General features: G+C 41.1%; 1 protein-coding gene across 3 annotated transcripts; it reads left to right on the top strand.

The window, feature by feature from the left end:
* The first annotated feature begins 1414 nt into the window (after positions 1-1414).
* On the top strand, positions 1415-10514 carry tmtc4 (transmembrane and tetratricopeptide repeat containing 4). Of its 3 annotated transcripts, XM_022740588.1 has the most exons (18): positions 1415-1882; positions 2050-2234; positions 2404-2519; positions 2603-2819; positions 4618-4705; positions 4828-4928; positions 5202-5294; positions 5499-5660; positions 5970-6172; positions 6516-6690; positions 7113-7244; positions 7388-7467; positions 7560-7667; positions 7807-7948; positions 8183-8297; positions 9671-9783; positions 9989-10058; positions 10261-10514. In XM_022740588.1, the coding sequence occupies exons 2-18, from the start codon at positions 2073-2075 to the stop codon at positions 10407-10409; spliced, it is 2226 nt and encodes a 741-aa protein (XP_022596309.1). In that variant the 5' UTR covers positions 1415-1882; positions 2050-2072; the 3' UTR covers positions 10410-10514. The 3 variants fall into 3 exon arrangements, with proteins under 3 accessions (XP_022596309.1, XP_022596311.1, XP_022596310.1); XM_022740590.1 differs by lacking the exon at positions 7113-7244; XM_022740589.1 differs by having other exon boundaries at positions 1415-2234.
* The last annotated feature ends 473 nt before the right edge of the window (positions 10515-10987 follow it).

Below are 10987 nucleotides of genomic sequence, written 5' to 3'. Positions count from 1 at the left end.
GAGACAGACACAATGTGCTTGAGCTAATAACACAAAAACTGTGTTAAATTGTAATCCTTAGTGTCTTTATTGGATAGACCAATTAAGCATTAATAAATGGTGATGTGTTTGACAATTTACAGTAACATTCCCTTTTACCAGTTTACCTTCCCCGGCAGCTAGCTTGCTGGCTGGGCGCATGGCCCACTGGGGGCAAGCTAGCTGCATCCCCATTAGCATTAGCATTAGCTAGCAGCTAGCTTGCTGGAATTGTACATTGATGAATGAATTAAACATTCAACATAAGACTGCAAAATAACAATGTAAAAAAGTGACTGAATACTTTCTAAATGCACTGTATGTCTAACTGATTGATCTGTAAAAACCGACATCTCTTAGTACTCTTTACAGATGCTTCCCACCAGAGAGTTTATCTAGGATGAGAGTTTATGTAGGATGAGATGTTATGTATATTATGTACACTTGTATTTGTGCATGATAATCTCAAAATGTAATTAAATGCACATTTACAGTGTTTTTGTATAGTGTATGCTTGCATGATGACTTTTTATTCATTCTCTCTGAATAAACATCTTAAAATATGACACTGAGTCTAATGTCTCAACATTAATAATGTTATTATTTATGTTAATATTTATCTTTATTTATTCATGCAATCTCTGACTTGATGTTTACTATAACGTTTTCTATGGAAAAGTGATTGTTGTCGTTCCCTTTATGCTACTATAAGATATCATAAAAATAAAACTATTTTTCATGGTGGAGTCTCATCTTGTTATAGGCTACAACCCTGTGTCAAATGATAAATGAACCTTGTAACCTTTCACTTTGCATATAGTGCATTATGACATATTCCTTACTATTACCACCCATAAGAGATGAGCTGACTGTTCCAGTGACTGTACAGGACTAATGATGATAGCTGCCAGCTGATTATAGTCTATTCATGTAGAAAATGTAGTGCCAATTATGCTGTAAACAGCAAATGGACTGATGATTACAATAAACTCAATGGTAAAGAAATGACACCAGTTACCTCTTTACAGGTTGGATGGGTGATTTTGAGTCACACTGTGACGCTTCGAAATCAAGTATAAATCATTCCAGGAGGTTAGAGCAATATAACAACAAATTCACTGTGTAAACCAAATCCATCTGGCAGAATGAGTTTGATGAGCTCCACATCTCCTCGAAGGTTAAGAAAGGGGTTCACAGGCTGAAGAGATTTTTGCCACAGCTGAATTACTGTCATTCAGTAATTTTTATTCAGTGTAAGAGCAATTAATTTCTCAAAGAGGCTATGTGTTTCTGTGTTTGGCCTCTGGGCGTTTCAGGATCCAAACCCACTTTACATTCAGTATAACGTCAACTATTGGCTGAAAATGACCACGTGATAGTGACGTAGGACGGGAAGTGCTAGAGCCTGAGCGTGTACATTTGTTTACAGCCGTGAGGTGCTCCGTCTGCACCTCGCCGGAGCGCTTTATGCGAATGAGAACATTCACAGTTTTCGGCAAAATATTTAGAATAAACAGCGCGTATTACCGATATATCTATTCCCGTGCGTCTGTCATGTTTATGCCGTGTGGTAAAGGGAATAGCACCCGCTAACAAGACATGCTAAAGCCACGCTTCACTACCTTGCTAACTTCCAGGGTACCCTTCACCTTACACCGTCATGTAGACGTCTGTGACAGTTTAATTATTTCACCTCACTATTACAAAGTGCAAAGCTAATCACTACGTCTGTTAGCAGGTACGGTCCTCGCTCCTTTCAGCGAGTTAACGATTACACTTGCTAGTTAGCCAGCTGGCAGAGAAGCTAACATGGGAGTTACACAAGACAGGGTGACCTCCTACAGCATTTCTCTCATAAGATAAGGTATGAATCCACCCAGTGTTTAAAGATTGTGCTTTTATTACTAAGACAGCTGTATACTGTTTCGCTACAGTTATTAACAGCCCACGATTTAGATAGCATTTGTAGCAGCTGGGCTGATACATTATGACTGTGTGCATGCACCCATCCTCCTTCACCTGCTGATACAGAATGACCAAAGAGCTGGTGCATCATGGCATTGTCTGAAGTTTATTGGGATCGTGAAATACCCCTGCCAAAGCTTGCTCCAGTCCAGGCCAAGGTCACAGTCGCCTTGGTAGCACTCCTGTGCTTCATTAACAGTTATGACGGGGAGTTTGTGTTTGACGATTCGGAAGCAATCGTCAACAACAAGGTAATATATCTATGAACGTCACATACAGACACTTGCAATAGCAATGATATTACCTCCTGTGTTGCAAAATTGATCCATTTTATTGCATTCCTTATGCTGCATCAATGGAGTGACATTCTGCACAGGTCAGTGTTGCTGGCATCAGTCTCACTTTGAGTTTCTTTTGCAGGACTTGAAACCAGCAACACCCCTGAACAACATCTGGACCAATGACTTCTGGGGAAGCAACCTGAGTAGCAACTCTAGTCACAAATCCTACCGACCTCTCACTGTCCTTACATTTAGGTAAGGACTCCCATTTACTGGATGAACTCTGGCGTCTGGCCTCTTTCCCTCACCTACCAATCATTTACCTCTTGTTTTTGCAGGCTGAACTACCTCGTGGCGGGAGGCCTGCACCCTGTTGGCTTCCATGTACTGAACATTGTCCTCCATGCCGTCATATCTGCCCTTATGATTGATGTGTTTGCTATACTGATTGGTGGACTTGCCTATGATGAGAACAATAGGAAATTGAACCACGCCCCCAAGACTTCTCTACTCGCTGCCCTCTTCTTTGCTGCACATCCGGTCCACACAGAAAGTGTAAGCAGAGTTCAAAATCAAGTTCAATTATTGGTAGAGTGCATACTAATACACATTTTTTGTTTTTCCTCTGATTTTTGGAGACAACAGTGCCACATTTTAGCATGTTTGTTCAGTTTTGCACAACAGCAAGTGCATGCTCCAAACTGTATTTCAGAAAACACACAAATTACATCATGGTGTCTGAAAAGACAAAGCTGCAAGAAAACACCAACCACCAAATACTGTGAAAAGAAAAACATCCTTTTTTTTTTTTTTTTTTTTTTTTTTTTTTTTTTTTTTTTTTTATACAGAGGTCATCAATTCACAGGCCATCTGTATTTTTTTAATGGTGAAAACAAAAAAAACTGTGTGATAAATCTAAAGTTCATAACATAATAAACATTCCACCTTCTAGTGAGTAATGATGAGTATGGTGGAAGATAAAATGTGGATAGTTTTGGATGAGCTTGGATTGGAAGCTCTATTGAAATACTTTCTCTCCTTGCAGCACAGTATTCTATTATACTGTATAACACTGAACCAGAAGTGTGCAACTGCTGCCCCCTCCATTATTTTTCCCTCCTTAAAGAAACACATTCCTCTGTCTCAGAGTTGCATTTCATATAATTCACAGAGTGGGTGACCAACCTGAATTGTCCTTTTTCTGCATGTTCACACAGTGAATGAAACAGCAAAAACAGATTTCTCTTAATTGTATAAAATGGTTAGGAACATTGTAAGCAAAGGTTTTAGGTGAAATCTGCACTCAGTGCACATGCTGAAAACAAAGTTCTCTGTGATATTTGTGTGAAATGTAAATATAAACTAAGAAGAGAACATGAAATGATTTAGTGAGTGCATTTGATGTTGTGACCACTGCATCACTTTTCAGTCTTAGACCACAGTTTGCCGCAATGTGTCTGAACAATGAAGAAATTATTCTGACATTTTCCATCCATCTCCGGACACATGATAGTGTGATGATTACATATTTAGATCGCTTTTTCCCCCTCTTAGATCCTGATGCATCAGTTGTATCAAGTTAGGTCAGCTCTTGTTCTTTTGCTTGGGCTGGGTCAGACACAGTTGCAGTTGTGGGCCTATACAGCCAAATTGTGTCTCAGTACTGGTACTTGTTGTGATTTTGGGCTATGAAGAAAAACTTTTCTTAACAACGTGGATCCCCTAAAGCAGCACATCATGGCATCTTGACATACCAGTCCAGAGGTTTTGATACAAAACATGCAGTGGTTCCATGCTAAGAACAAAAGCCCTGTCTCAGCTGGGAGTGCAGGGCCGAGGTACGCGTGGTAGCATGGCCTGACTATTAGCTGTGTCGGGTTGCTTATTGACCTGCCAGCATATGTGTGTTTGCTGTAAAGCCTGGCTGGAAGGCAGCAATTCCCCCTCTCCATTCTCTTTAATCATGTAGGGCAAGGACTGGGTGAGACCTGGGGGGTGGGAGGCAGGCAGACTGTTGGCTTAGGCCTGCTGTATGTATCAAAGCAGATAACCCCAGGATGCCAACCATACTGTACCCACACACCATATACAACACACAAACCAAGAGGTCACGCTGCTAATGAGTCATTCTTCCCACCTCTGTTAATAAGCCATTTCATTATAAGTCCATTTGTGAGTGGATGCGCCATGCAAAACAGAATATGATGATACAAAATGCAAACATTTACATCATAATGCTGTTTTTATGTATGTTTGGTAGTTTAACTTTTTATGCTGCCTTTTTCATCCCTCATATATCACACCTTTCATCCTCTTGCTCTGTCTCTCTCTTTTCCCTCTCCATCTCAATAAGGTGGCTGGTATAGTGGGTCGAGCAGACCTTTTATGCGCTCTGTTCTTCCAGCTCTCATTCCTCACCTACTGCAAAGCTTTCAACAGAGGTAGGTATCCAAAACAAGTCAAAGTATAACATTGTGGGGCTGCTTGTTTTTCTTTTCTAAATGCACCTGTTTGAACACCTTAACTGTCCATATCCAACTTGCTCTTGGCTTTGTGTTTTCAGGGAGTGACAGAGATGACAGGTTTTCTGTCCAGTGGGTTGTGGTCAGCCTCTTGTTGTGTGCCGCAGCAATGCTCTGTAAAGAACAAGGCATCACAGTCTTGGTAGGAAGTCTTTTTGTAAAGCCATTTTGCAGTGAGTTAATGATTCATTACATCCAATAGTAACAATGTTTAAATGATCAACAGTGATGCATGATATAACACTCGCATGCTATAAAGACAATTGATTTCAATTTCATGGAATAGCTTAAGTGGAAAAACCTAAAAGTCTCATGTTTTTCTCATGTACAATAAGAGCTAAAGATTCATATTGTTGCTGACCTATATAAATTTTAAATGCCATTTCTTCCTCCCTCTCTATGTATTTCCCTTCAGGGTGTGAATGCAGCCTTTGATGTCCTCCTGATCTGTAATGTTAATGTGTATGAACTCAGCCAGAGGCTACTCCTTAGGAAGAATCCACTCGATGTGAGTTACAGCTTATACACCCTCCCCATCTTTTCTGTCATAAATTATGCACTCCCTTGTATGATTAGTGTCGCATCACATATATTGTTTAAGCACAGCAACATGGATTTCCACGCATTGTGACGAGGAGCCAGTGCTTGAAAGTAACTTAACAAGCATGGGTTTTTATTTGTCGGTGACAAGTCGTCATATTTTCTCTGACAGGTGAGTGAGATGTTACGAACAGGACTGCTAACACGATTGGCTCTCATGGGTCTTGGAGGACTCTCAATGCTCTATGCACGCTGGAGGATCATGGGAACAGGACCACCAGCATTTACTGAAGTAGACAACCCTGCCTCTTTTGCAGAAAATATATTTCTTAGAGTGAGTCCGATTTCCTCATGGAGTTTATTTGATTACATTTATTAGCTATACATGATTAGATCCAGAAATTGTCTTTATTTTCTTGAATCATTAACACTATAAGTTGGGATCTATGCTATAAATTGAAATTATAAATTGACTGAAGCATATTTCATTTGTACATCGTTTAAGTCTAATTAAACATCTGAAATCTTCATCATTTTTGAACACAGTGATTGACTTTGATTCTGAACTTGAACTGTTGTACTGCCCTCCTCTTTCCTTACTCTCTTCCATTCCTCACCCCTCCTGTTCCTCTTTGATTGGCAGATAGTGAACTATAATTACTACTACTCTCTGAATGCCTGGCTGCTGCTGTGTCCCTGGTGGCTGTGTTTTGATTGGTCCATGGGCTGTGTGCCTCTCATTAAGTCAGCCACTGATTGGAGGATGGTGTGGCTGCTACTGCTCTGGTGCGTCCTGATAGGCTTGATAAGCCAAGCCTTATGCTCGCAGGACAGCCAGAGGAGGAGGTAAGCAAGCACAGCCATCTCGCACTCACTGTAGATGAGATGAAGCACATGTTGGCCTCTCTAGACTTACACTTGATTATGAAAATTGTATCATATCCACTGTAGTGTGACCAGAGCACCACGTCTCGATAGCTGTTATAGAGTTTTTAAAATTCTCTGCTGGTTTTAGAGACAGACTGTGTTTGGTTCATGAGGAAAGTTTCCTGAGTGGAGGATGGTTTATTGAGCCTACATTCCCTGAGCCTAAATTTCTTCTCCATACAATGTCAGACTTGAATTTTTGAGTGTCACGTACCCGTGTATAATGCTCTTGTATTCTGTGGCCTTTTCCTCTCCTTGCCAGGACACTGACCTTGGGTCTGGTGCTGCTGGTGGTCCCTTTTCTGCCAGCCTGTAACATTTTTTTCAGGGTGGGCTTCGTCATTGCTGAGAGAGTGCTCTACCTGTCTTCAGCTGGCTACTGCCTACTGCTGGCCTACTCCCTGGGACACTGCTGCTACCACTGGAACAAATACAGGGTAGGGCTAAATCATACCAAAAAGATCACGCCAAAATAAGAGCTGCCACACGCTGCTGACGAACCCTGATGAGCACTCAGTTTCCAGCATAGATACAACCCGGTGACCTTTCTATTTCTACAGCCGATGGCTCCCACTATCCTGGTTGTAAAGTCTTTTATTTAGCCACCTGTTTATGCAACTTTGATGCTTCAGTAGTTCAGTGATGCAGAGAAGCAACAGACATGAGAAATGACTACTGACTCACCTATAAAGGGGTGTTAACAGCAGGTGGTGTCCATGTGTTACATAGGTACATTTACAGGCTATTAACTCTGACTCTGAGAAAATGTATTTTTTTGAGGTTAAGGGTTATAATGTACTTAGATTACATGGTTGTCAAATGTCTTCTTTCTTTTTCTGTTTTTTCTTCCACATTACAGAAGCTGCTGTGTGTGTCGGTGCTTTTACTGTTGTGTGTGTATGTAGCGCGCTGTGCTCTCCGCAGTCACCAGTGGCGGTCGGAGCAAAGCCTTTTCACCAGTGCCCTGCCTGTCTGTCCACTCAATGCCAAGGTAGAAATCTGTGCTTTGTGTGTTTGCCTGCCGCTTTGCAGCATGTGTCAGCACAGGCTTGTAGTTTACATGTGGAAATAAATTACAGCCAAACAGTTGAAGTCACACTCGGATGCCTCATGTCTTTGTCACTGATTCCACAGGTCCATTACAATGTAGGTAAGAACCTGGCTGACAGAGGGAACACTACTGCTGCGATCAGATATTACAGAGAGGCAGTCAGGTACGTCTCCTCACAAGCATTGGAAATCCAGTCAGCTGCTAACAGATGAGCCAGGAGTTGACTTTGTTTTGCACGTTTCCTGTGGCTTTCAGGCTACATCCTACCTACGTCCATGCCATGAACAACCTGGGGAATATCCTGAAGGAGAGGAATGAACTGATCGAGGCAGAGCAACTTTTATCTAAAGCTGTTTCTATTCAGTATGTTGTCCCACATAAAGAAACACAGTTGTATCACACAAATGATCATTTCATTTTACTGGTTCCAACACGGAATAACTCGGAAAAATAATGATCCTACTGATATACTACTGGTATTGTATGTTTTCAATCTGTGCAGGCCTGACTTTGCTGCTGCTTGGATGAATCTAGGAATAGTTCAGAACAGCCTGCAGAAGTTTGAGGAAGCAGAGCAGAGCTATTGGAACGCCATCCGCTTCAGGAAAAAATACCCAGACTGCTACTATAACCTGGGACGCTTGGTGAGACTCCAGGGTCTTAAACTGTGTTTAGCAGGTGCTGTTTTTAAAGAGTAAAGAGGCAGTAGGCAAAAAAGGCTAACTGTCAGATTTGCACATTGCTTCTCCAAAACCTGAATCTCAGCAAAATTAATAATGGAAAAAACCTACTGTATAATGGTTGATTTTTGCCATACAAAGAGAGAGGGTAAATTTGAGAGGGGTTATCCTTTTAATTTTTCTCTCTTTTCATCATAGTATGCTGACCAGAACAGACACGTGGATGCCCTGAATGCATGGAGGAATGCAACGGTGCTGAAACCTGACCACAGCCTGGCTTGGAACAACATGGTCATTCTGCTAGACAACACTGGTATCAACAAAAATGCACACACAAATACTGTGAATACTGTACAGAAAATCAAGTACTAGCAATTTTTGGCAAAAAAAAAAAAAAATCACACCTTAACCTGCTTAAAATGACTAAGATTTTTTAATACACAGACTACACATAACAACAAATTTGATGTTTTCTTATGCTGTTAAAGGTTAGTTTATTTCATACATATTTGTAGTAATAATAATAATAATAATAATGATAATGATAATGATAATGATATTCACGCATTTCTGATTGAATGTGTTTTTTATGAGTCACTTTACTTTCAAAGGACTCTCTGTCCCGGGTACAGTTTGTTTCAGCATTAACAGCCAAGAAACACAGCATTGTTATTTTGGAAAGGCAGGAAATCTAAATGGCCAACAAGATTAGACCGGAAGAGCAGGAATCAGCAATGCTTGAAATTTATGTATTAAAGCTTTGTGTTGTGAGTTTTGAAGGCACTCTTCCCTGCCGTGTGGAGAATGCTCTGATTTCCAAACGCTCGAGCCGTTTTGTCAGAAGCCGCTCCCGTGGGGGCGGAGTCTCCCAGGAGGGCACTGGAACTGTCCAATCAGGGCCCAGTGTGTTCCTGATCAAACGTGGGCAAGCACAGCCAGAACAGCGCCCCCTCAGAGTTCCCCCCTCTGCATTTGTTCCCCAAATCTGACAGAAATAATTCTACCCCTCTCCCCAGCTCCCTGCCAAACAAAAAAAAAAGAGAGAGAAAAGAAGAACAATAGGTGTCATTTTCAAATAGCAAGGAAATGGGAATATTCTTTTCTCTTTGGTGTTTACCCCCCCTCTTTTGTTTTGATCATTACACAAACAAAAGGCAGAATCAGTGTAGATTCAGGCGGATGCGCTCAGACACAGTCACACATTTAGTCGCATGTTGGCAAGCTGTGTCTGAAGGGCACAGGCCATGACTCAGGACATGACTGTCTCTCTCTCTCTCTCTCTCTCTCTCTCTCCCTTTCTCTTTCTCCATTTCTGGCCAGACATCAGACGTGTCTGTGACAGAGATCAATAACCCAGTGGGCCTTGTGTTCAACCTTAATTAGGAGACTAAACCGCTCCTCCATGTGTGGAGAAGGAAAAACTCTGCTTTAGACACTGCTGACAAATAAAGCAAGCAGTCAGATTCTCTGTATACCAGCTGTTATTACCAATGTATCTCTGGCTTTGAGTTTCTGACTATTTGAATGTTAACACACAAATTTAGTAGCATATGTGTTGGTTACCATATTATGTAGATTACACTGAAAAAAATATGTGTATGTACGTGCTAAGCTGTACGTGCGGTGTGTGTATCACTAAAAATTAATCTGTAATATTTTTTGTACTTGTCTCTTCTGTTTTCGAAGGTAACTTGGGTCAAGCAGAGTTGATCGGCCGAGAGGCTCTAAAGCTCCTCCCCAACGACCACACTATCATGTTTTCATTGGCTAACGTCCTGGGGAAATTACAGAAATACAAGGCCAGTCTGCATTCCATAAACATTTCATCTCAGAATATTATTTTTTTGTGCATGTTTGTGATTTTATTCCTTACAAGGTCCTCCTTGTCTGCCATAATCCAGACATGGCATATTTCTCTAACTAGTACAGATAATTCACTGTTTTGTGATTCTTTTTTTTCTTTTCTTTTTTTCGTTTTTTGTTTATTTTGTTTTCTTTCCTCAGGAGTCAGAGGGCTTCTTCCTTCACGCTCTTCGAATCAACCCAAATGCTGCTAGTTGCCATGGCAATTTAGGTAAGGCTACTGCAACTTTGCTTATAACATATATTTTACACAGTTGAGAGATTCTAATTGCTCAGAAGCTGAAAAGAATAATTGTGCATGTTAGCAGAAGCAATGTTGTGCAGCCTACCTGACCTGAACTGAATGCACTAAATGAATAGTAGAAGAATTGTTGCTGCTTCTCAGCTTGAAGAGCATTTCTGTTTTTCCTCAGCTGTGCTGTATCATCGCTGGGGGAAGCTGGAGCTGGCAAAGAAACACTATGAGCTGTCTCTAAAGTTGGACCCCGAGGCTCCTGGGACCAGAGACAACTACAACATGCTGCGACGCAAACTGGACCAGCTTAAACGCAGCGCACCCTGAGGGAGCGTACAGGGACCCCTGCCTGCCGTAAAACAAATTTTTCCATTGTTCCATTTTGTATGATTTTATCGCAGTAATTCTGGCTTTGTACCATTTTGAAATAAAGACCACAATCTGTGTATCAGGCTCTAGTTTTGTTCTTTGTAAAAAAAAAAAAAAAAAAAAAATTCATCTGCTGCTTAAAAATGGAAAATAAAAGGGGAAAATGTGTTGCACATTTACAGTTAGTTTTTTTTGTAATTTAAACTCTTTTATAAAGATTTTTTCATGTATGATACTGCTTGTGTATCAGGTATCTAATTTGATTTCATGGGTATGAGAGGTGTCTCAGGCAGGTGTGCTGGATGCTGGTGCTGGTTATATGGTCGTCTGCACTGTGCTGTTTTGTTGCCCCATTTGAAGGCCATGTGGAACTGATCCTTGGTGAACCCGTCCTCTTTTCATCTCTGACCCTGTGTTGTGTCAGCTGGACAGAGCACCATGCATGTGTGGATCCAGAGAATCTGTTGTAAAATTTATTTGGTTTGGCCTCTTGTCAGGAGACCCAAATGTTCCTATACTCAAAAGCTGCTATAGTT

Source organism: Seriola dumerili, unplaced genomic scaffold (genome assembly GCF_002260705.1).
Source record: "Seriola dumerili isolate Sdu_G_001 unplaced genomic scaffold, Sdu_1.0 BDQW01000052.1, whole genome shotgun sequence".
In the NCBI taxonomy this organism is placed as follows: Eukaryota; Metazoa; Chordata; class Actinopteri; order Carangiformes; family Carangidae; genus Seriola; species Seriola dumerili.
The sequence above is the reverse complement of the archived record's forward strand: the minus strand, read 5'-3'. Positions and strand labels throughout refer to the sequence as shown.